At 35.9% G+C, this 27124-nt stretch overlaps 1 protein-coding gene across 3 annotated transcripts in view; it reads left to right on the top strand.

Annotated features, from left to right (window-relative positions):
* The window catches only part of ADAMTS19 (ADAM metallopeptidase with thrombospondin type 1 motif 19), a 161431-nt gene that overhangs the window by 123010 nt on the left and 11297 nt on the right, over positions 1 to 27124 (top strand). For 2 of the 3 annotated variants that reach the window (XM_054809886.1, XM_054809888.1), the window contains 6 exons: positions 1524 to 1604; positions 8490 to 8647; positions 9497 to 9650; positions 12527 to 12662; positions 14945 to 15149; positions 17047 to 17199. In XM_054809886.1, coding sequence (XP_054665861.1) covers positions 1524 to 1604; positions 8490 to 8647; positions 9497 to 9650; positions 12527 to 12662; positions 14945 to 15149; positions 17047 to 17199 — 887 coding nt within the window. Of the gene's footprint in view, positions 1 to 1523; positions 1605 to 8489; positions 8648 to 9496; positions 9651 to 12526; positions 12663 to 14944; positions 15150 to 17046; positions 17200 to 18541; positions 18675 to 27124 lie in introns of those variants that run through there. The other variant, XM_054809887.1, reaches the window with a different exon arrangement.

Raw genomic sequence — 27124 nt, forward strand, 5'->3', positions numbered from 1 at the left:
AAGAAGCCTTACATCTCTTAATTGTTCATTGTTTTATGCTAATAATAACATATCATAAAAAGCAAATAGATTTTCTGATGCAGAATGAACATAAGATTTTCAAATAGTGCTGTGATCTGTTCTTTGAGAATAGTTGACTTGCTCTAGCACAATACTGTTGACAGAGTAGAGGACTGAAATCCTAATAAGGTGTGCCATGAACCATGTATACCTTCTCACCAAGAAAAGTCTTTTCTTTGAAACAGCATTTGGACAACTGTTTTCAGCATTTGTTTACCATTACATTTTCAGTTTCTTGAGTAGAAAATGTGCAGAATTTCAAGACAGTAAGTACATCACATCCAAAAATACTGTAATTAGAAGCAGACTAAAGCAAGGACTTCAATGCATTATAGGCTAAAGTATAGAACTTTAAAAAAAAAAAAGCAATCTTCAGATGTTTATATCTGGCTGTCTCTTAAGCTGAAGGTAATGCAGAGCAGGGATCCCAAACCATGGATGAGTCTAGAAGAACTACAAGATCAAAATCTACAAAGAAGGTGGCTGCTAATAGAAATCACAATGTGACAGCTCGCTTTTATAGCTAATGTGAATATCCACACACTTTCAAATTTTTTCAAGGTTCTGTGTCAATCCACAATATTGTGGTATTGCCCTCTAAACAACTGTGTAAGTTATTTTCCTTCTCAAGAAGCTGGACTGTCAGTAATATTGTGTTATTAATAACACAGCAATAAAGTGTTATTAGCTCTTAAGGAAATTAAAGACAAATAATGCTCCTTTGCAGCAATTTAATTTTCGTGTTTCAGAATTATTGAAAAGGTGTTGTAAATGCTCAGTATTTTGTTATAGAACATTACATAGCTACAGGGAATAAAAACTTGGTGTACTGCCCACTTTTTGAAGCTCACCAGGATAATCTAAAATATTTATTTATTTATTTATTACATTCCTGCTTGCACAGTGTTTTTCACCCCTTTTTACTCAACAGCATCTCTTAGTCCCTCCCACATTCTAAGGAAGCAATTGTAATGTAAAGCAAATAACTAATAAGTAAACTGCAAAACTAAAGCCATTCATAACTGGGTTTGAATGTATTAAAGCAAGGAGAAGGAGATGGATCACAAAATATTTTAAAAAATGAAACAAAACCAGAAACCAGTGGGAGGATGTTTGGGTTTTAGTGCAATATCATTTGTCTCTACACACAAGTAGAAGTTGGAGTCCTGTTATGGTTGTCTAGTGGTGATGATGACACTAAACTACTTGGCCAGAGACAATTTCATCTGCTCCAGCCCCGACTTGCCCAGCCTCCCTAGTTCTTGTTATGTTTTACTTTGCTATACTCTCTTAATTGTATATCATGGTATGTATTTTACACAAAATGCATAGTTTCATAGCTGATTTCAACAATTTGCAAGAACCCTCAAACCATTGCTACATAAATTATAACTTGTCACATTTAACAAGTGAAATAGGGGAGACTTTTGTATTTAACTCAGGACTTCTGGTCTCATGTCTAGGTTATGTGGAAGCTTTAGTGATACCTGCAGGAGCAAGGAGAATCAAAGTTGTGGAAGAAAAACCAGCTCACAGTTATTTAGGTAAATCTCGTATATTTTAGTGTTCATGTCCTGTTTTGGTCAGAACTGAAGAGTGAAGCTAAACATGCTTTTGTGATTAAACAAAATTCTGGATGGAAAAAAAACCCCAAACCTTGAAGAATATGTCTAAAGAAATTTTGTAGAATTAACAAAATAAATGAATGCTTACAGCATCATTCTTCAGATAGGTTTTATTTATTTTTAAAAACTTTCATGTAGGTTTTATTTATTTTTTATTTATATTTTGAACTTTTTTCTCATTTTGTTTAAAGAATGTTTCAAAGAATGAATTTAGATGATTTAAAAAAAATTCTGCATACTTTAACACTTTCAATTTTTCATAGGAAAAGCGCTAGAGAAAATACTTCACATTAAAACTAGTGAAAAAAATTTTATGCTGAAACATGGAACAATTTGTGCTCAGACAACAAAAAACCCACACTGACCAATACATCACCAGCAAAATCAAACAAAAGTTCTAAAATTAGACTAAGAAAGAAGAAAAATATTTCTTTGCATTATCTTGAATTGTTGGAATGTTTTATTGGACAAATTTAATCACAATTTTTTTTTTAGTTTTTTCATTTATACAAAATTATCGTTCATTAAAAAAATATTTTCTCTTTTAATGAGTTCTAAAACTGTTGTGTAGGAGAGTATAATTTGTTACTATTATTGTTACAGGGTTTAAGTGAATATATGAAATATCATAATTGGTACTGTTCCATGCACTGCTTAAGTTTAAATTGAGAGACACTTAGTATGAGAAATAGGATAATGAAATGAAAAGTTCCCTGGTTTGATCACTCTTCTTAGTTCTGCTCATAAGTAATATCTACATTTAAAAAAATTCTTTACCTGAGTGTTCTCAGTACTTCAATTTAGACAGTGTTGAAGATGGTGAATATTAATTATGACAGATTAAGTTATCACTGGGTGACTCTTGGGTTATCATGGGGTCTGCACCTGCCCTGTTAAGATATCACAGGAGATTTAGAAATCTGGATTATTTCATTGCTCCCCAGTGGACCATAGACATGGACATGTAAGAGTGTCAAACTGGTAACTGAAGTTTCATTGACATATTTTCTAAATTTTCCAATACTTTTTTCACTTTGTGTCTACTGTGTTAACATATGTGAACAACAGAAATACTATTATTTTTTAATTTTTAAATAATGCAAAAATGAATAAATGTTGGAACTGTATTTAGGGAAATTAATTCCTTTTTCATGAGTAGCAAACTGATTCGCCTTACAAAAGGCAAAAATAATGTCACGCTTTTTATGGCCATGAAACAATGTCATATTGCTTATTTTTAAAAGGTGCTAATTAGCACATAATCAGCTCTTAATTGCTTGTCACTTTAATTTTACTTGTCTTAATTTCACTAATGCCGGTCTGAATGAGGATCAGCCAGCATTTCACTGCAATAGAGTTTTGTTAAACCTTTATGAGGAAGCAGGAACAGTTCTGTTACAGCATTTTGAATTAAGACTTGGGTTGTTGCACCTTTTTTTCTTTTTTAATTAGTGGAAGGTATGTAAACTTTTTCACTTATAGGAGATTTATTCTGAAAGCATAAAAATCTGAATTGAAAAGGAGTAACACTTGGAAATGGAACATTTTTGAATACAAGTATCATAGGGAGAGTTTTAGGGAGAAGGCATATATCTTTCATCTTAGAAATAATATTTTTCAACATGCTGTGATTAAAAATGTGAAATGTAATACAGGTTAAATTCCCTCATGTTTCTGATTTGCTTTCTATCTTACAGGTCTGTATGCTAATTTTATGTTGCATAGTACTTTCCTGTCTGGGTTTCTGTACTTGAAATGAGTCAATACAGGCCAACACTATTTCTGTTTTGCTAATTATCATATACACATTTTAGGATTAAGATTTTTAAGTAATATGATTAATTATACAATTAATTAGTTAAATATAATAGTTATAATATTGTATAATAATTGTATAATTGGAATATATATTTACTATAATATATTATAATAATTGTATAATTAGAGATATAGCTGTAAACACAATTTAATCCAGTGTACACTAAGAGCTGTGGCTTACACAGTAGAAGCTAATTTAAACTGAGGGAAGATTTGATTCCAGTTGTACACACAGGTGAAATACAGAGAGAGTCAAAATGAAATGCCCTTCTCTGTTTATAACCATGTTGGCATAAAATTTGGTTCATAGTCAGTTCCTTAAAAAAAATTATTGTAAGAACAGATATAAAAAAGTTGTTTCAAGCATTATCTAGATTTCAGTGGTCTAAGATAATGCCTTTTCTGTTACTAACTTTTTTATATTTGGCAGATGTTAAAAGTTTTCTCAAAAAAAGTTCTTAAAAAGGAAGTTTACAGTATTTTTGTATAAGAGATGCACTAGGATTTGAGATTAGAGAGCTCATTCATGTGACACCTGTATAATGGCATGACAGGTCCAAGCCCCATAATGAATTAATAAGATTGGTTAATGGTACATAACTATACAAATGACTTGCAATCTAAAACCTGATTTTTTCTGTGCTAATTGGAAATGAGAGACATTATTTGGTTTTAGCTGAACTATGAAAGTAGATTAGCTCTATCATTATTCTCAAATATGTGATCAAGCTGCTTCAGGGATATAGACCCTTTGGACGTGCAATTTAACACTGCATGGCATTATTCTCTTACAGGTATCAAGTCCATAGGTGTGTTGTCTTCTGTCTGATTTTCTTTATGAAATATGTTTCCTAGTAAAAAAAAAAAAAAAGAAAAAAAAGAAAAAAAAAAGCATGTTGACCACATTTTGGGGGAGAAGAGTGTGGGAAAGCAGATGGGGGCTGACAAAAAGTACAAATTTTGAATCCCTCATTTCTGACAATGTTAATAGGTTTAAAATGCCTTGGACCAAATCCTTAGACTGTGTAATTTCTAATTTCAAGAGAAGCCAGTTGAGGACCTTGTCCCATAGCAGAGACCAGAGTCCACTGAGACTAAGCATGTTTTCCTTTCATATGTAGAGGGCCACAGAAGATGGTTAATAAGAAACACCTTTTGAAACCATTTCACATTAAGATGAAACAAATGCTTTCTATATAAAAAAATGGGTTGACTTCACAGAGCTGTCTTTGAAAAACAGCAGTGAACAGGTTGAGAGCTTATGGGTAGAAATTAGGGGCCAAGCCAGACAAAGGAAACTTCGTGATTGATGTTTACTCAGGCTACCTGACCAATGGGAGGCTATTGATGAAGCGTTCTTACTTCAACTACAGGAAGCATCACACTTGCAGGCTCTGATCCTGGTTGAGGACTTCAATAACCTGACATCTGCTGGAAAAGCAGCACAGCAAGCTGTAAACAGTCCCGGAGACTCTTGAAAGGCATTGAGGATGATTTCTTAATCCAGGTGATAGACAGCCCAACCAGAGAAACAGCATTACTGGACCTTGTTGGTTGCTTACGAACACAGATGTACTATTTAGAGAGGTCAAGACTGGTGGCAGCCGGGCTGCAGTGATCATGCCCTGGTGGAACTCACAGTCTTGAGCGTTCTGAGCCAGGTGAAGACTAAAGCTAATACTGTGAATTTTAGGAGAGCAAACTTTCAGTTGTTTAAGGAATTAGTGGATGGGACCCCCTAGGAAACTGCCCTCAGGGATAAAGGAGCAGAACAGGTGGCATCTCTTTAAGGACATTTTTCCTAGATTGCAAGAGCTCTCAATTCCCACATGTAAGAAGTCAGGCAAGGAAGGCAGAAGACTAGCATGGCTGAGTAAGGACCTCCTGGTTAAACTAAAGTGTAAGAAGGAAATGTATAGGCAGTGGAACTGGGGACATATATCCTGGAAAGAATATAGAGATGCTGCTCAGATGTGTAGGAATGGGATCAGGAAAGCTAGGGCACAGTTGGAGCTTAATTTGGCAAGGAATGTGAAGAATAGTAAGGGCTTCTACCAATGTGTTAGTCAGAAAAGGAAGATTAAAGGAAATGTACACCCACACCCAAACACACACACGATAAATAAGACAGGAGAACTAATAACTGACATGGAGAGGGCTGAGGTACTCAACAGCTTTTTGCCTCAGTTTCAATGGTAAACACTCTTCCCACATCTCACAAGTCTCTGAACGTCAAGGCAGGAACTTGTGGAATGAAGTCCCTACCATCATAGATCAGGTTCGAGACTACTTGAGGAACCTGAACATACACAAGTGTATGGAACTCAAGATGAATTGCAGGATCCTGAGGGAACTGGCTGATGTAGTTGCCAAGCCACTCTCAAGTATATTTGAAAAGTCATGGCAGTCAAGTGAAGTCCACTGTGACTGGAGAAAAGGGAATATTGCACCATTTTTAAAAAAGGTAATAAGGAAGATCCTGGGAACTACCAACCAGTCAGCCTTATCTCAGTTGAAACTTTCAAGAAGTTATTCAAATCTCAAGTCTTAAGATGGCTTGAAGGGACACACGATAACCTGAATGGAAGTGAAACAATCACTTCCTTGACAAAAGATATCAATGAAGGTACTGTCATTCAGAATTGAATTTCAGATATTTTCTGTATTTTCTTGAGAAAAATAAGAGTCAGTCAAAATGATGTTGTTCTGGTACTTTTCTGGAGAGTATGACTAAATTTTGCACAGAGCAAGAGGCAAAATTCACAATTCATAAACATGCCTCATTTTAGTAAAAATGCCTTTTTTCTTAACATCTGTAAAGCGTGGCAATTTCAACATAAGCAAAAATTTCAAAGTTAATACAGTGGTGTAGTATTTTACAGTGTTCCATAGAAAATAATAAAAGGTTTAGTAGGCATAGATTTACCAAATGGAGGACCAGGACCAGAGCACTGTTGATCCCCACTGAGAACTGGTAGATGCAATAGCTGAACTATGAAATGTGGTATCTCTATGGCTGTGTAGCCTCTCGCACCTCAGCACAATTGCAAGAGTGTATATCCCTGGTACAGTCATTAAAAAACACGTTGCGCTCATCACCATCACTTAATTGTCATTGTGGTGATGGCTATTTTATGGTCTGCAGAGATACACTTGAAATTAGCTCCCTTTTTTTAGCACTGAAATTTTGGTCTTGGGTATACTTGCAGTAGGTTTTCCTAGTCTGAGTTTTCTTTGTCTTTTGAATTGTAGATGTATTGCTCGATTTGTTTTATAGCCTAAGAGAGGATACACTGTGCTGAATTTTCATCCTGTTTTGCATTACTTTGTACAAGAAATCTTCCTCTATCAAAATCTAAGCAGAGTGGGAGTACATGTGTGGTGTGGGATGAAACTGAGTGGACTTACTTACAATACAGAGTCAAGAACAGAAGCTGGACTGCCTGAATCCAGGCTTAAATTTTAGGCTTGAGGATATCCTTTCTTTCTTTGTCTAACCCCAGTGGCTCAAGTGAGGAATCTGAAAGCAGAAAATGCAACATCTGGCATATTTCTGTATTCTGGGGCTGGGATTCCAGTCCCCTCCACCTGTTTGCATGCTGTGGCACACATGTTCATTTTAAAGACAAGACAAAATGATGCAAGGTATGCTACTGTCCAGGGAGAGGATGCTGCTCCGTCGGAGCAGCATGACCTGACTGGACCTCTGTGCTTTCAAGTACATTTTGAATTTTTTGTCTCCACTGGGAAGAGGATTAGCCCCTACAGTTTAAACACTAAATATAACTTAATTACAATTAATAATAGAATATTTAAACCTAAAATACCAATTCTGAAATCTTGTAAAATCACTGGCTATTTTTAGGGCTGTTCTACAGCATTAATGGAGTTTATAGTCTTAACATTTATTACACAGTGCTGCAGTGGTACACATCAGTCGTGTCTTATGCAATTGTATTTCTGCCAGTTCATAGACCTGTTGCCATTGTTTCCCATAGAAACAAAACATAACAGTATAAATATGAATAGGAGAGATGATGATTACAGGAGTGACTCACATTAACTTACAACTTTAAAAAAGAAATTTTGGACAAGCTTAAATTATTGAGGTTCTCTTACAACAGTCTGATGCCAAACATGCAATTTCAATGAAGAGGAATGTGTAAAACTTCTTGTCCAGACGGTGACTTCAAGTATATTCTACTTCACATGATTATTCAGACCTGATATGAACAAAATAAAATAAAGTAAAATAAAATTGCAAGTCCTTCACAGAAGAATTTATTCAGTTTACTGTAGAAAACTAATGTAAAATCCTATGTTCTCAATATACAAAATATATCTTACCCATCTTGATGATGCTTTTGAATATAGATTAGATCTACAAGAGGAATGATTCAGTCAAAAAAAAAGCAAGCTTTTCCTATTTGTTAGAAGCATCAAATTATGTAATGAAAGTGTATAAAATAAGTGTTTAGGTAGGATGACAGTAGTATTGTCATTTCTAAGGTGGAGAAAAGGGAAATGTAGTTATTAGAGGGGAAAGCCTTCTGAACTAGATTTTTTTTTACATTTTAGCCTAATTCCACAAATCTTGAAGAGTGTCCTGTGAAAATTTTGTTTCCCATGCTTTTATGGATTGTAGAAATGACCACCCTGGGAATAGAGAATGGTTGCCTTAAATTAATTCAGTGAACAAATTATGAATTATGCTGGAGCCTGCCAGTCTCTTCAGGCATTAAAACACTGATGTTAGCTTCAAATAATGGTAAACACTCATGGTTTTGCCAAGCATTCCTTCCAGAAAATGTTTCTGAAGCATGTTCCAATTCAAGTTCATGTATAGTAGGATCCATAAATATCTTTGCAAAAAGAGTTAGGTGATTTCACCTACTTGTTAAATTATCCAAACAGGAACTGAAAGGAGGCCCAAATCACTACTGAACAAACACCTTCTATATTGGTCTTTTTACATATATTTTGCAGCTCTTCGAGATGCTGGAAAACAGTCAATCAATAGCGACTGGAAGATAGAGCATTCAGGAACATTCAATATTGCTGGGACCACTGTCCATTATGTTCGGAGAGGTCTCTGGGAGAAAATATCAGCCAAAGGTCCCACAACATCACCTTTACATTTACTGGTATGACAACACGGATTGGGTTTTTTTACCTGATTCCTATCATATAGCATGATAACATTTTTTTCCAGGCTGCTGAAGGTAATGAGATCTATGTAAGATATACTTACTTTTATATATGTGTATACACCTGCTTTTATATATATGTGTGTATATGTATATGTATCTGATAGCCCACTTCTAAAAAAATGCATTTAAATGTAAGAATAATCTTTACATTGTTGAGACAGGATAGAAGGTCTCAGCATTCCTACCAGTGCCATAAAAACCTGATGTGCCACTTAAGGGGAGAGATTCAAATTAATATGAGATGGTTTTTGTTCTGGCTGACTATAGCACAGCATCACCATTTCAGGATTGCAGTCATCAAGTTCTCCTTGAAGAGGTAGAGTTTTGATGCATTTCAGTGTAGGGGAGGAAAAGTTGATAGCTACCAGAAAAAGAGAGGGAGAGATGATGAGGAAGTGCTTTACAATTCAAAATCCTTCAAATGCAAGAAATTATCTATTATATCTAAAATAGTTTTAAAACTGATGCATCTAGGACAGACCTCCTCTATTTAAGAGCATTGAAATCACATGAACTAATAATCCTTCAGACTTCTGGTGAATTTTGTTTGCTTATTTCACATGGAGAGCTTTTCGACTTTTATGTTAAGTAAAAGATTTTTTCCTATTGTCTTGATTTGGATATTGTCATTAATTTATTCTACAAAATCCATCAGGAGGTTTGAAGGACTATAGAGCATTAAGTCATTTCGTCGTGCTCTTAAAGATTATCTCCTCACAGTTCCAGTTTGTCTTCCACAGTGTCTGTTTATGTAGGTAGGTTTTCCTTCTCTGTATGTTGCAGGTGCTGCTCTTCCATGACCAGAGCTATGGTCTACACTATGAGTACACAATCCCACTGGATCCTCTTCCTGAGAATCAGAGCTCTAAAGTACCAGAGCCTCTTTTCATGTGGACTCATTCTGGCTGGGAGGACTGTGATGCTGTATGTGGAGGAGGTAAAATAAAAGAATAATGTACAAACACACACACACACATATATATTAAAAATTTATATGTGTATATACAATATGCATCTATATACATAATACATATATATGTATGTATACAATATGCATATATATGTATATACATGGTGTGTGTACATATGTATCAATTAAAACACTTGGTGTATTAATATTTAAGATTCTGATGGTCAGTGTTGTATATTTAATAGTAGTATCCTCACTGTGGATTGTATGGTTCTATAAAGTGGTGGACATACTTCAGTCTCATGCTTCCTGAGTATATTAAAAGAATAGTGATAACTCCAGGAAAAGATTCAAATTACATAAAGTAAGTAGAAAAAGATGGTAGTGAAGGAACAAAATCTAGATCGCAAAGGAAATTCAGGACACAGTTTCCAAGATTAAATACAAATGTAAGAGCTAGAACAAGAATAGAAAGTGCATGTGCATTCCACTCTGTATTTGGAACTATTGAAGATAAATGATCTGTAAAAGACATTTCAAACTACAGAAAAGCTGAACCCCAGTCTCAGATCAAATATGTACAGTTAGTAACACAAGTTGAGGATGATCCAGAAGCATATGGAACAAATATTACAACAGCAGATATTAGTATGCTGATGTGATATTTTTCCTCTGTTTATGTTTATAAACCATAAAAAATGTGAATTTGGAAGAACAAAATACGATTATGAAAACAAATATTGGAACATGAACAGTATTGCTGTAACAAAATCCTTTAAAACTGCTGTTTAGAAGCTGGTTATTCAAATAGATAATTGCACTGAAAAAGCACTTCAGAATTTTTAACGAATGCAACCTATAGATATCTGTTCATACCTTGTGCAATTAGCAGACTTACACTGTGAATGCTCTATTGATTTTTGATACCTGTCTTTCCTGCTTACGACCTTGCTCTGATCAGCAGTTCCAAAAACTGTGTGCACCTTGTGATTGAATAAGAAGGCCTGGAAACACTTTACTTTCTTATAACAGCACCATGAGGAACACAGTGTTCTAGCTCCTTTGACTCTGTGAACAATCCTGGTGTCATGACAGATTACTGTAGTTTCCATAAACATGCTTTTTGTGGTTTGGTAAGAAAGCTTCTTCCCTGAAGGTATTTTGTACGTGGTGCTAGTAGCATCCTCTGTTTCTTACTAGTGCATTCCTATTCACTTGGAATATTCATGCTTTTTACAGTTTCCTGAAGTATTTTTAGAATAATTTAACGCTACCACAACCTCTCATTATTACCCCAAATATTTCTAAAGTTAGCTATCATCAGAAGTCTTAAAATGCAGTATCTTGGTAATTTAGTCTACATTAATGCTTAAATAAATATTTGTTTCACTGTAATGTTTGTTTATTGTATTTTTCTGTTGTAACTGGCCTTCATTTTATGTTTATGTCTAAAATAGCTGAGTTAATACAAAATTCGATAAAAGGTATTTTTACTGCAAATATTTGGAAAATTTTCTTACTTTAGACAAAACCATTTTAACTGTTATTTTAGTTCTTGGCTTAAATATGAAGCAATAATAAAATTAAAATGCTACAGCTTGTACGCTGTGTAAATATTTGTGTTTCAATTTTTAACATCAAAATATTGATGAATCTGATTAAAGAATATAACAATTAGCAGTAGTTTTACTTAAATGCTTAAAGGGCATGTTAGGATGAAACTATTGATGAAGCCATGTGGTTTCATGCATGTTTATATATGTAACTGGTCTGTGACCTGTGTTGCAAAAAAGCTTTCTTTATGTGGAAGACAATATGAATACACAGAATGTATATGTAAATGCAGAAAGAATTGTCAAACATTTCAAATGCCATATAGGATAGTTTCATGTGCTCTTACGTACACAATCGCCATGTAAAATGTCAGCTGTGGTCACACACACAATGTATATTTATAATTTAACTGCTCCATCCACAGACATGTTTCTGACTGCTGGTGAACATTGCATGCTTAAGTCTGCCCTGCTCCTGCACACATCCTGTTTGTCAGTAAAATTCTAGATAGAAACAGAATGTTAAAACATAACCATAGGAACAAATGATTATGAACTTATTTTCTACTAATTGAAGTCTTTAATTCAAGGATTTCCAGTTTTCTAAAAATTAGGCTCCAGTCTAATTCAAGTTACTGCTTGTGGCAGGTATTATGTTAAATTCTGATTTCTAATGCTTCCAGCTTCAGGAGACACCAGGCTCCAACTCACCCATCAGGGCAAGGTTTCTTTAAAGAACATGCACTAGGCCTATGCAGATAGTACCAAACTTCCTAAATGATTACCCTACACATGAGGTCAGTTAGGTGTCCTCTTTAATTTATGGGGAATACTGCAGGTTCCTCACTGAAGGTTGCATGTGCTGATTCCCTTTAGCTGAGTGCCAGTTACAGCTGCCAGTATACTGCTAAACCAGGCAGAACTACTAAGCAAGACAGAGAAGCAGGACTTGTCATTCCTTTCCTTATTTTATATATTAATTAACAACCATACTTTTCTATGTAATTTTTCTGCAAGGTCTTCTCAATGCTGGGGTCTCAGTGATTGAGAAAGAAAAAAATTATTCCACTAAGACTAAGCGTTTGGCCTATGACTAGTTACAGGAATAAAGCAGCAAAACTCTGTTGATGGGGTGCAAAGATTCAATCAGAAAATCACATTGTTCCCTACAAACTTTAATATCTCTCTTAGGTTTCCTGCTAGCTTTCATTTTCTTGTACAGGTTTTACAGTTCTTTTAGCCAAACTACATGAAATAGCTTTTATCTGATAAAGATAACTTTGTCCTTCCTTTTTTAACAAAGTTGCATATTCCTGGTTTCCCCATACACCTGCTTTATTTTTTTACTAGGTGAAAGAAAGACAACAGTCTCTTGCACAAAGATTATGAACAAGAATATCAGTCTTGTGGACAACAAAAAGTGCAAATATTTAACCAAACCTGAACCACAGATCCGCAAGTGCAATGAGCAGCCATGCCAGACCAGGTAATAGTGATTTGGTTAAATTAAACTGTAATATCCAGATGTAAAAATCTTACGAGCTAAGAGAGATGACTGCCTCTAGCAGTGAATGTGCAGCAAATACATACATCCAAAAGGTTATAATGCAAAATGCAGGGAAAATAGAAACATGCCCTTAAGCACCATGCCTAAATCAATTCTTATTCAATAAAGCAGCTCATTACTTTTCTCAGGAAGTGTTCTTGCAGATTGATGTGTACTATGAAATTGAAATTTAAATGCTGTTTATTTAAAGATGGATTTAATTTCATACTTTTAATTAATGATATATTTTAGTGTTTTGTTCAGTCAAGGCTTCACTGCTTTAAAAGCTATCAGCAAGATCTGGGTGTACTGATAAATAAATAAATAAATAAATAAATAGATTTGACTCAAGTTTCCTACATTGATTCAAATTGCACTATAGAGAGCCTTCCCCTTGCTCCTCTCCTCCCTCTCCCCCATCCCCCATCCCTTTGAATGTGGATCAATAGGCAGAACTAAACTCTTACGGTGGACGAAGCAGGAGGAGCTTTTTTGTCCTCACCCTAGGAGGCAGCTGCAGCATGCAGCCTGTGCCCTGCAAAGCCCACCCCATTTGGTGTCCCGGCAGCTGAGCTGACAGCCTGCTCCTTGCATGGCTGGCCAGGCTGGCACAGTGACCCATTTCAGAGTTTGCCATCCTGTTTCCATATGGCAGCTAAGAGTTATGACTAAGGAAATCCCCAAGTATTGTGTGGACGTGGTTAAAGTATCTGCCACCTTTCAAGGGAGGGGAGAGCAGCTAGCAATAGTTGGCTAGTGTCCCCAGGAGTAACCACTGGGATAGGTCTACTGCAGTCATTTGGAGGAGAGGTAGATGGTATTTTTAAAGAAAACAATACAAAGTGAATAAAATGCAAATGTTGTTGATGAAAGCATATAAAGTGAACCAGAAGACATAGCTTTCTTGGAAGGGATGAAACACTGAAACTGATAAAATGAAAGGTATGATACATTTTAAGTAAGACCAAACCACTGAGGTTTGAACTTCCCCAGACTAGAGTATTACACTTTGGAGGAACTATTAGTATTTCATTATATACATACTTGAGCAGATCTTTATTTTATTAACATCACAATGCACTCAATGGATAGAAATGGAATAGTCTAATCTTTTTCTGACGCATTGTCAACTATAAATATTCAATATTCTGTACTTTTTCCAGCTTATTAAATGAAACATTTTCAGTGTTGCTAATTGCTACTTAGAGATGCTGTGCTGAGAAATGTAGAAAGATATCATGATCCTTATCATATATCCATTTTTAATAGAGTGTTAGTGATTATTACAAAACAAATATTGTTAGCTTTCAACAGAAATGTAACTAAAGCATACACTTGCAAACGTTGTTTGTTATTGGCACTTGAAGTATCTTAAATTCTATTGCATTACCTTGACAGGCTGTGATTTGTAAATTGAGTCTCCGGACTGATAATAAAAAAAACTTAGTTAAATATTTTATTTTCTTACCACAAATGCGTGACAGAAGATTGGAACAGATTTGTTAAATCTCAGTTTCCTAAAAACTCTCCCTTGCAATCTAAGTCTTCTGGGATACACTTGTGTACTGTATCAGTGGCAGAGTCGTTTGATTTTTAAGGGCACATGGCCACAGTCTGGAGCTGCAGAACACTTGGAGAAAATGATGTTCTAGAACAATTGCTTTCCAGGTATGTGGGCTCTGCCAAGCTGCATCAGTCTTCTTGCTGCTGTGATTTAAACCCTGCAACCTGAGTTAGGCCTGACCCTGAAGAACATGAAGAAGTCTGAGCTTTTATAGTTCTTCCAGAGCAAAGAGCCTTTCACACCAGAGCGATTCTATCTTGCAACTGAGTATTTTCAAAGAATGCTGGACTTCACATGCATTGACATATGGTCATATAGATAGAGTGTAACAGACGGACTGAGCAGTGATCTGTCATCTTTAAAATGTATGTGTATTTTGGAGCTTTTATAATTGGAATTATAATGAAAGGAGAGTACTCTGAAAACATAGGGACAATGGGCTGGGGAATGAAATGATGCAAACATTAACACCTTATTTAATGTAAAATATGTTAGATTAATAAGTAGTCCATTAACAAAGTGAAGTTAAAAGGAGGCAGAAAATATGCAAGTTTGCCTTAGGTGTGTGTGTGTACCGGTAAGCAAGAGAGTAAGATGATGTGATGGTCCTTTTCCCTTCCTGATTTCTTGTTGCTGCATTGCCTGTGTTTCTTTTCAGATGGATGATGACAGAATGGACTCCGTGTTCAAGGACATGTGGAAAAGGGACCCAGAACAGACAAGTAGCCTGCACACAGCAGCTCAGAAATGGAACCCTGATCAGAGCTAGGGAGAGGGATTGCCTTGGGCCAAAGCCTGCCTCTGCACAGCGCTGTGAAGGCCAGGACTGCATGACTGTGTGGGAGGCAGGAGTCTGGTCCGAGGTGCTGCATTTATTTATACAAATAGTCCATAGTGATTATTTATGCCTTACTATTTTCTGGGAATATGATTTTTTTCAGCAGCAAGTGGCACAGCTCAGCCTAATGATTTTCACGGTCCTCATGCAATGATTTGGCAAAGGGATCAGGGACTAGGAAAACCAGCCATGCAGAACTACTACATTTTACCTAGTTAATGTCCTGGAACAGTTTCTTTTGGCCAGTTCTCAAGCACATATAATCAAGTATGTCCTGACTGTAGTAGTGGGTAACTAGGGGTAAATGGAATTAAGGACATCGCTTATCAGCTACCAGACCTTGGGTTCAGAGTTGGAACATCTCTGACATACTTTGTTGATCAGCAGATGGTTGCTGCCATTCTGCCTTAGAGACGCTATGAGGGGGAGCTGCTTGCAAAGCAAGACATTTTCTTCCCTTCCTCTCTCTTCTAACCTCTTTCTCCAAGAAAAGCACAAGCAGTGGGCAAAAGGGCTTGTAAATAATGCGATTTCGCATGCGTTGCATCCTGAAGCATTGCTGTAGAATGTAATTATTATTCAAAAAGCTTTATTAATTTAAGATCTTTTAATGTGTAGGTCTGTTTGGTTTTCTTCTAAAAAGCTATACTACTTCTAAAAGTAATTGACTGTGGAGGAAGAGGGGTGTTGTTATCACTGCCATCTGGACCAGCTGAAGGGGTTATTTGGAACTTCTCCCTCCACTGGAAGAGCAAAGGCAATTCTGATGGCCTCCCACACCAGAAACTGTGCTATGGGTCCCTCTGGGTTCAAAATACAAATAGCAGCTTCTAAATGTGGGTGCAGTCCCTTCTTCAGGGTCCTCTTCTCAGCAGCACACCTTAATGCCCAAGCAAGAAAGAGCTAAGACATAGGGAATGTTTTCAAAGATGAAAAGCAGATGCTAAGATAGAGGTAAGAGAAGTAAATAGCAGCAGTTTCTGGTTTGATACACAGAAGTTTATAATGCAAGGGCTGGTTGTGAGAAGAATGGTATTCACTTACAGAAGTGCGAGAAAGAAACCCAGATTTTTTAGCTTGTTTGTTTTACTTGAGAGATGAGAAATAAGTGAGCATGTTTTTGTTGGAAACAATAAATATATTTTGAAGAGTGAGGTGTTTCCCATGGCCATTCCTACTATCAACATTATATTGGAAGCTAGCCATTACTGCTTCCTGCAGTTATAATCAGCTTGGCAAAGGAAAGTTTTGATCTGCAAGCAGTGGGATGATCAAAAGCAGTGATAATGTTTTGAGAAGGAAATGGCATAATTTTTGGCACTGTAAGTGGGAATGGTGGAAAAAACCATAGATTAAGACCTTCTGTACAACTTGAATAGAGTTTTCACATGCTGTATATGCAGTGAATTTGAATTTTCAAATTCTGTCCAGATTCTGGCATAGTTTTCGAATGTTTACTTTTCCATTTTAACTTTCTTCCCTCCCAAAAAGGTCTATTAGACACTAGCAGAGTTTTTCTGAAGTTGGTTCATATCTTATGAACACTATTTAGATTTTCTTTCATTATATTTCCTTTCATTTGTAGAACAAAGATTGCCTAGTATTTTCAGTATAAGATTTTGCATCATAACTTTCAGATGTTTTCTTATCCAAAAGCCTAGTTTTTCCTTCAGCAAATAATTTCTGATCTAATTATGTATTTCTAGCTGAAAATGCAACAGTTATCATGCTGCCCCCTAAGGAATTTTTGTTTGTTTTTTAGATTTTAACAAATCTGGTGTCTATGCAATTGAAGATTGGAAGTCAGGAAATCACTGAAGTCTTGAAATATTTATGTTAGCCTGGCAGAGGCCATTAGAAGGGGATAAAATGGGGTAGCCATGACTCTTGTAGAAACCTGAAAAAAAATCTTTTTCCAACAGTGCTCTGTAAAGTGTGGTAAGGGAGTACGGCATCGGACAGTGAGATGCACCAATCCCCGCAAGAAATGTGTTTTGTCCACAAGACCCAAAGAAGCAGAAGACTGTGAGGACTATTCCAAATGCTACGTCTGGAGAATGGGAGACTGGTCTAAGGTGAGGCATCCTTGATACTAGTGGGCCTCAGCATAATACATTTTGCAGGCTGAGTTCTTTGTAAGAATTGCTTTTATCAGAAGTGTAGGAGTCTCCCAGCTGAGGGAGCAATAAAGCTACCAAAAAAAAAAAAAACCAACCTAAAACATGTAGTCACACTGAGACCACAGTATAAATAAAAATCAGAAATATGAAGAAAGCATGAAATGAATCTTCAATATCATGAAAATCTGGTATGCATTTACTGTTGTCAGTAGGCAGGCAAACAACTCCAGAAACTGCAGCTCACTCCAACCTCACAGTTTGCACATTTCATTAATTTGTGTTTGCACATTTTATTTGTTTTTCTAATAACTTACACCTTCCAGCCTTATAAGGAAGCACCTTAAGCCTATTAAATTTCCACATAGACCATTTAACATCTAGGAAGCATCTATTACTGTCTATTCTGAACACTTGACATAGCTGTCAGTACATTATTTCCTTGGCATATGGGTTTTGATTTCAGTGAGGTACATAAGCATAGGCCAGACTGTAACAGAAAATATTGGTTAAATCTCTGATTGTGTTATTGGACTGGGACCTTGAACATCTGATACAGTTTTGAATATCCAAAACATAATGAAATACTGAAATTGAACCTTGTCAAGGTTTTCTCTTGCCGTATCACAGACCACACTTCAGCAGGGAAATTGTAATATTTTTATCCTTGCTTCTCTTCATAACTTTGTACACAACACTTCTACTTTCTGTGCCTAGCATTATTGCAGCAGTTTTTAACTTGCTTGTATGGAGAAGTATTTAATGTATTTTTAGTTGTCTTTCATGTGATGTAACAGCTGGAAACAAGGACTAAAGCCAGCAGTGTATGACTAGTCGGCCTTCCAAGAATTAGCTGCAAGTACTCTGTGGGCAACTAGTGTTTCACAGAATTCTGCTTGGGAGCTCCCATTTTATGATGATGGGGTACAAACTGTCACTATCACATTACTATTTATTCCATTTGCTTTACTTTTTTCACATTTAAAGGATAGTGTCAATTGTGGGGTTTTTGGGTTTTTTTTTTTTTATAGTGGTGATCATTTAAAGTATTTGGAAATATTTTGGAAAAGCCTCACAAAACATAAAACATAATCCCCCTACCTTAGTTACTTCAAAAGCACAACGTAGTATAACCATTAATTTTTTAATGTGTTCCCAGTGCCCTCTGGAGAAAAGAAGAGCTTTATTCTCTGATTCAGTAGTTTTCACAAACATCTATGTCATAGATGAATGTACAAGAGTTTACTTCTTCCTGTTTAAAATTTACTGACAACTTGTATGTTCTGCTTTCTTCCTACAGTTAAAGCTGTAAGACTGTCACCTCAATTGTACTTTAAACTTCAAAATTAGGAGAAGAGGCAATATTTCATATGGAATTGACAAAACCTTTTGAACAGTTAACATACAGCCTGACTGTGACTTGTGCAGCTGAGATTTCCCAAGATTTACACCACAAAACAGACACTTTAATTTCTCTACAGAGACATGAATTCAATTTAAAATATATTTGGATTTCCTTTTTTTTTTTCCCTGTTACTGTACTGTTCCATTGCTGGAGTGCATATCAACATGAAGTCATGGCATACATGTTAATATGTCTGCAATGGGGGAAACAAATGGAAAGCTCAGATAAATGTTAATCTTTGCTCACTGTTTCTAACTCAGAGGTTCAGTGCAACCTTCTGTGTTCACTGTTTTTGCTCTTCAGGATTGTTCTTGACATTGACAGAAGGCTGTTCCTTTGAGCAGAGCCAAAGCCAAGACTTGGCTTGAAAAATTTAAATGACGCTTCTCACTCATTGAAACAAGAGGCTTAATGTGATCCTTATTGGCTTTGCTGCTCTCCTTGAACTCCTAAGGCACTATTACTGAAAAGATAACATTACTAATAATCATAGTAGTGCTGTAATGGAGCTAATTTGTTCTAGAGGTGCAGTCACATAGAGATCAAATAATTCTTCTGCTCAATGTTTTAACAATAATACCAAGATCAAAGAAAATTTGATCAAAATTGCAAGCTCCAATAGGTCAATAAACACATCAGTCCTTCTAAAACTCTGACTTAATTTAGAGGTATGCTGTTTAACCTGGCCTGTATTCAGCATTAAACTCCATAATAGCTCTTAAGTCCGCAAGGTGGCTCAATATGCTAAACATTGCTGTTCTTAACATCAGTTGGGCTCTGTGCCTGCCCTCATGAGGAAAACGAGTATGAGAATAAAGTCTCAAACTGAGCTTCTGGAGCCAGCACCTAGTAACATTAGCAACTACATTGTCTTTTCCCAGTGAATGCTGTCCTTGGAATATCATACTTAACAATGTAAAAGTTACCTTCGTATGAGGAAAGCTCATGGCTCATAGCTACTATCATGCCAGTTAGGGCAAGGCATAGCTCAGTCTTATTAGCAGCAGTGTCCTTTATTAAGCTGCCCATTGCCACCCATTTCAAGGCTATGTGGACAGGGTCAATCTCAGAGGAATTCATCATCTAAGGATAAACAAGTAGGCAGGGGACAGGTTAAATGAAATGCATATGAACTGCATGTTTACACATCTACCTGGCTTACGAGAGAAGTTCACATCATTGTAGAGGTCATTCTCCAAAAAAAGACTTAAATGTCAACAGCATAGGGTGCTTGAAGGACAGTTCTAGGGCACTTTACTTTATGAGGTGTATATGGGGTTTTTTGCTATTATCTAGAATCTTCAGAACATTGGTGGAATAAAAGAAGCATGAAAGGCAAGATGAAGTTCAGAAGGGAGAATAATTTGGAGAGTGGGTTTTGAAAATAATAATTAAAAGCTTAAGTTTGATAGGATATTATACCAGAAACTTTTGGAGACATTCAGCAGGGGATAATAGGATCAAAATACTGGGCAACAGAGTGGAATTTGGGAGCAGCCATTTGAAAGATGAAGAAATATAAAGTATGTGTGTAGGAGACCAGAGGAGATAATATGGTGTAAGTTCTAAAAAGACATTTGGCTACGTAAGCTGGAAAGAGGATGCATTCAGTAGAAACTGAAGAAGCAGCAGCAAAATTTCTAAATAGTATCTGTGTTTTTGACCAGAGATGCAAAGGAGTCATATATGACATCTGGGATAATGGTGTCAAAGCTTGGGATGGAGTTCACTTTGTCTATAGTCTGAAGAAGTGAAAATGGGGAACAAAGGTTGATCTGCTAATTTTTTTCCAGTGAGTCTGAAAGGACGTGTGAAGCAACTGCTTAGTTTTGACACCAATGAGTCCCAGAATTCATGGCCTGTTCCAAATTATTTACTTAAGACAGAACATGCAGTGCTGTCTAGAAAGTATGTGTGTGTGTGTTGGGGGGGAAATCAAGTCTCCAGCTGTTGCGGGGAAACAGAGTGAACGCAACAGGTCACAGAGACATCTCCCAATTGAGTGGTGCAAAAAGCAGCTGTCAGTGATGAGGATTGCTTCTCTTCTGTCGCCATCAAAGAACATGTGAAAATGGAGAAAGGGAAAAAAATCTTTTTTTGCTAACTATTCAACAGCACAGGGTATTCAACTTTTAAAATGTGTGCTTAGACATTTAAACAACCCCTAAATTTCCATAGCAAATAGACTCAACTGATTTCATCTCCTTCAATTAAAAAAATAGAATTTGGATAATATTAATGTTACAGTTTTACTGACAAGGTAGTTAGCCTTGGTTTTATTCTTTGGATCCCCATCCAAAATTGTTAGCTCTTTTAAATTACAGGAATGGAACAGTGCTGGCCATGAGTCAAAATATGACACTATTAATAGCTTTATAGACAAAGAAATTATGTGACTTTTGTGAAATAATAGAAGTCAAAATAATACTGGCATCACATTAATAACTTTTATATTGACTTAACTATACAGTTAGTTTTCAGTAAATTAAGTGTCTCTCTGTTTCAGAAATGAAGTATGAGCAAATCATATGGAAGATGTCAATATAATGAAATGAGAGTGGGGAGTTTTTTGTACATTTCTAACCAATCCCGTAATATTACCATCATTTTTTTTCAGATAAAGTTTTTTTCATAGATGACTGTATGTTGCCTGGAATAAATGTAATGTCATGTTAGTTTCTAGAAAAACAGAACAAGACCACCCTTAGTAATATGCAAAAGCACTGATAAGACTGGCTTTTAAAAGCTGACTCTACTCATTTTACACACACAAAAAATCACACATAAATGGGAACTTCTGGTATCTGTGTCACACTTAGATTTGCTGGGACATCTTTGCTGGTTTTCTGCTACAAGCCTCTTTAGGGTAAGCAAAGTTTTTGGGAATGTCAAACTGGAATCAAAAGGCAATTATGGGTGGATGTTGTGTTGTCTAATCAATTGTATTATCTGTAAGTGGAGTTATAATTAGAAAATATTAAGTTGTGGTATATCAATAGTTCCCGTCACAATTGAGCCTTGTTAGGCCCCGTAGAAAAACAAAGCCAGAATAAACAAGAACAAAAGAAGCTTACAGTTCCTGCTGAAAGATGCTTTGCAGTCTTATCTGACAAGTGACATAGTAGGGGGAGAAATATATGATCAAATAGATAATGAAAAGGAAAAGAAAGAAAAAAAAAATTAAAACCACCTGATAACAGTTACACTTTTTTTTCCTATGTGTCCTAGGAGAGGGTCTCAAGCAGAAGGTACAGCCTTTATACATTTGTTCTGAACATTCCCTTCAAGAAGTAAACAAGTGAGTTCCCATAATGACCTTCTCATGGAGTACAAGAGATGGTATAATGCAAAAAGAAGGGGAACATATGAAAAAACCCCCAACCCTCATAGCTAGAAGTTGCCTAGAAGATGGCAGCATGTAGCAGAGGCAAATGCAACGCCACACTTAAGCGGGACTGTATAGCCACAGTCTTGTTGCACAATGTACAGCATGCTGCAGGGTACCTTCTGAAAGAGTGGTATGAGGGAAGAGGAGATTGACTTATACAGCCACTGTTGTTGCCTAAGAAAGAAAAGGGTAATGTGGATGAGTTCAGCAATTGTATGAAATTGCTTTGGATTGTGCTGATTTTAAAGAGTGTTTTTCAGGGAAGCATGCTGAGATACATGCTAGGGACACAAATCAGCAGTGAGAAGATGGACTTCTAAGTCACCTTTATAAACACTAACAGTTAGAGGAAGTCTAGGAAATTTCAGAAGAAAAGCAGATTTGAAATATACCTGAACAAGCTGTGTTTTTCTTACTCCCTGGTAGTAGAAGTAAAATTATAAAAATGCTGCTAAAATAGATAAATGACGTTTTCTTCCATGCATGCCCAGCAATATTTCAGAAGTAAATAGAACTTTGAACCCTTGCAAATTTTCTGGGCATTCCATCCAGCCATACTGTCTGTAGTTCTACCTACAGCCCAAAACCATAGCTATAAGCAAAAAAGCAAAGCAGTCTGGCTGCTATTTGGCTTACTAGTGTTTGGCACTCCTTATAATTGACAGGTATGATTGATTGGACTCTGGCTTACTGGTGTGAGAAAGATGTGTCTATGTCATTCAAAACAGACTTTTATTTCTAGTGAAGCAGAAATTGCTCTGTCAGTCGGCATGAATTTTAAAAATCTTTTCACTATACAATGGACCCCATTTTATCTTAAGTTGAATAGACTGTAGGTATCTACACTATACACATGATCTCTATTTTGCTGTTTTCTATTGTTGACAACTAATTGTCCCTTTAGCTTCTTTAATTACCTTCTGTACTGGCAGCTTGTCTAGCTGTTTATTGAATTGCCAGATTAGCAAATCTGCCCAAAAAGATAGATAGCTGCGATATAGGTATTTTAGAGGTATACTGGATTCAGAGATCCAGGGCATCCACTGAGCTTCTTGATCTGACACCTTTCCATACAAATTGCTGTGTTCAGAGAAATTACTCTTCCTACAAGCCTTACTGAAGAGTGCCAGTGTGGATGTTTGGTAGCCTGAAAAGTGCTGATATTGTTTGTTAGCATTAATGGCCCTTTTCAACTGTTATGAACAGAGTCAATAATCTGGACTCAAAAAACTGCATATATCAGATTTCCACAATGCTAATTTAGAACTATTTTTTTGTAATTTTAAAAATTGTCTTTGACTGTACACAATAAGGTAAAAAAAATGAATATATAGAATAGTAAGAATATTTCTAAAGCATTCTTTAAAATTAAAAAATAATTGCTTCAGCTCCCAAAAATTAAGCTGAAATGTTTTCTTGAGAAGTGGATTGATCAAACAAGGTACTGTCAACTGGATAAGTTCTTGGAATGGCTTTTTTTGGACGAACTAGGTGAAATGCTCTTTGAAATTATACAGAGTAATACAAAGGTAGGGCTTCAGAAAGTTTGGTTAAACTGTTAAGCATCATGGCATTTACTGAACATCTTAACAAAGAGAAAATCGTATATGTGAATTTGTATTGCAACATTAAACTTTGATACTGGATCTTATTTTTATACAAGGAGATGGGGATTACCTTCAAGGGAAAAAATGAATTACAAAAATACCCACCTTAGCTATAATTATTAGAGCTAGAAGTACAAGTAGGATGCCTTTGAGTAATTGTTAAGTGTTTCTACTACAGAAGATAGCAGTTACTTGTGCTGAGGCTTGCTCAATGCTGTCTTTCAACATTTGGATGTTGTAATCTCTTGGGGCAAACAAGGCTAAGCAAAGGAGACGAGTTCACACTTAGCAGGATATATGTCATGCACCTACAAAGTCAGAAGTCACAGAGAATAGCAGTAGCAGCTTCCCATCACCTCCTTTGCCACTGTTGCTGTCTTCCAAGCCATTCTAGTGCAGTCTAGGTCAGGCCAAATACCAATTCCCGAACTTTTATGATTGTGAGCCTTATGGCCAGGCCAGGCATTACTGCTGCAGGGCACTTACGTATAGATATGAACACATATAGATATAAACAAAGATTTAAATAAAGAAAAACATTCTTGGGAATTGCTGAATAGAAACAATGTCCTATATCCAGGACTTCACTATGTGCTTTCCCAGAAATGCCTACCAGTTTTTGAGGGCTGTTGGGATCTTTGAACAACAAGTCTTCTGAAAGGTTGATGCATAATTCAGCAGGTAGATAAATGGTGCTTTACCAGTGAAATCTTTATTCTAACACTCTACTACACAACCATTACAATGCAAAACTCTATAGCCCAACTAGCAGGATGCATATCCCAGAGTACTCTTCTGAATGCAGAAGAGTATTAGGACCAAGCATACCTTCAGTATCCTTGTGCTGACACTAATTCTTGCTCAATCAGGCTCAGTTTAAAAAGATTATTCTCAAGAAAATTTTACAAGATAGGAACTACACTGACCATCAGAATTTCAGTGTCCCAAGGAACTATGCTGAATTTATGTGCAAAAAATACCATCACATAACATCACAAGTAAGAAAGGAGCTAATGGATTAGAAGTAACATCTGACAGAAAAAGGAGAGGACAAGACAAACAAGAGCAGCAACTTCTGTTTTATCTTCTCAGAATTTCACTTAACTGAAATTAATGTTCCCATTCTGTTTAAGGATCTCCAGTCTCTTTACAATAACAGATTATGTACCTGAGTCTACATTGTAAGACTATGTCAGTAAACAAACTGGAAAAAGTCAGTTTATCTGACTTTTCATGACTGGTCCCAGAATTTGGAGGAGAACACCAGTCCCCTGATATTTTGAACCACATACCTTTTTTATCTTTTCAGCATAGGCTTTTGCTGCATGTTCATTACTCTCTCTTCTGTCTTATTGTTCTTGCTTTTGCTTAGTGATACACATTGAAGAAATAATTTCATTGGTCTGTTCATGATAATGCCTAGATTTTTTCTCTGATAGCTGACAAGTCATTCCAAAGCTGTCAACATGTGCAGGAAAATTCAATTACTCAGTGCTGATACTCAGTCCAGCAGGCATTCTTTTGCCTGGTGTATCTCCATCTCTAAGATCATCTCTCTCTTTCCAAATGTTTACCTCAACATCTCTGACTGTATCTGCCAACATGTAACTCATTTAGCTGGTTCACTTAGGTTCTGTTAGAATTTATGTAATCTTTCTGCTCATATGGGATCTAATTGATTTTTGTGCATTAGAAAACTTTTTTCTTTCATGCATTTTGTTATCCTATCTTTCATGAAGTTAATGTAGATAATGCTGCTTCAGGTGTTCATTCTTGGTGATAAACTTCATTTCTATGAAGTCCTCATTTTGTCACCAAAGTATTTATTGTTGTTTATTTTTTATTTTGTTTTAATCTGTGTGATTCTCACTTTTTACTGTTTTCTGATAGTTTGTAACTAGTTACTAGCTGAAAATACTTTAAAAATATAATTGATAACTAATTCTTTAAAATTTCTTTTGAAATAATTGTTTCAAATTAAAGTCTGTGATTTCTGACTGGCAAGACAGAGTCAGAATAATTCATTATTCATGTACCAGTTTTAAAGAATTACAGGCAATATTACATATTTTTAAATACTGTATGAAAGATTAACTTTTCTGCTTTATCTGTGCTGTTTCAGGCTGCTGTTCATAGATTTATGTTTAATCCCCACAGTTCCCTCATGTAATCTTGCCACAAATACTTCCAATAATGTTGACATAAACCAGCATTCACGCAAAAGTAATGATCATTCTTTCATAAGTTTATCACAGGATCACAACAACTCAGGTCAACATTGTCTATCTCCTGACCCTCTGATAGTTCTCAGGACAGTCATGCTTTTGGGTGATCTCATCATACATAATGAAAGTGTTACACTTCAGTATGGTTTTCCTACTAATAAAGCAGTTAGAATAATTTTCTGGAAATCCATTTTCTTCCAGTGAAGAATATGTTTAGACTTTTTGAAGAGTAAATTAACCAGTGGAAGTTTTACTGATAGTTGTAAGTAATTCTTCTGCTTAATTTTCTCTGTTTTAAGGTATTTATTCCAAAAGTAATGACCCATATGCAGGATCATGGTATTTCAGCTAAAAAAAAAAAAACCTCCTTAGGCTTCCATTTCCTCATGAACTCTCAATTTGTTGTGGCTTTTTTTTTTTTTTATATATCTTTCATATGCATTTAGCTGAGTTACCTGCTATCACTTCAGATATTCATGATTTAAAACTTGGTAGATATAGTGAATGGAAGTAAAATCATTTTTAGGGATGAGCTCTTACTTTTACTACTGGAAACACTAGAGAGTGCTACATAGCATGATGCTATTTAAAGGCAAATACTCAATTTTATGTGATACAAACAAGCTTTTTGACATATGTTTCTTTGATTTCTGAAAAGTAAATAGGTAAATTAGTAGAAATTTTGAAGAGAAAGGGGTTTCTTAGAGGGGTTTTTCCCCTCCTCTGACATTTCCTTTATGTCCTTAATGGGTTCTTTGAATTGTCTTCTCACTAGAAATGCCATAATCCTTTAATTGTTTTTGTGCTGATCAACTATGCTTTTCCCTGGAAGGTTTTCTACAGACCAGCAGGCCAGCATTGTGATACATGCTAACATTAAATTATATACTCAAAGGCTAATATTTCAAATTCTTTTCAAGACTTCATTTGCATCAGTCCAGAATGACATACTCCAACTAATATCATTGGAAAGATTAAGGTAATTACAATGTCATCAATTCTAACTGCTTCCAGATTCTTGTTTGCATGTTTGATAGTTATAATCAATGGAAAGTTATCTTCTGCCAAAACACCATGCAGTGATATCTCAGATATAAAAGTGTGAGATATAATAATGTCTTATTCATCACTAAGCACTAATGGCAGTAATATGTACAGTATGCTGTATAAAAGACTTTTTACAAAGTGTTGGCAGTATAATATTGAGTCCTGTAAGTGTGAATCTTCTTACAGAGTTATGAGTTGCATCTGTACAACC

This window comes from Grus americana, chromosome Z (genome assembly GCF_028858705.1).
Source record: "Grus americana isolate bGruAme1 chromosome Z, bGruAme1.mat, whole genome shotgun sequence".
Classification (NCBI taxonomy): Eukaryota; Metazoa; Chordata; class Aves; order Gruiformes; family Gruidae; genus Grus; species Grus americana.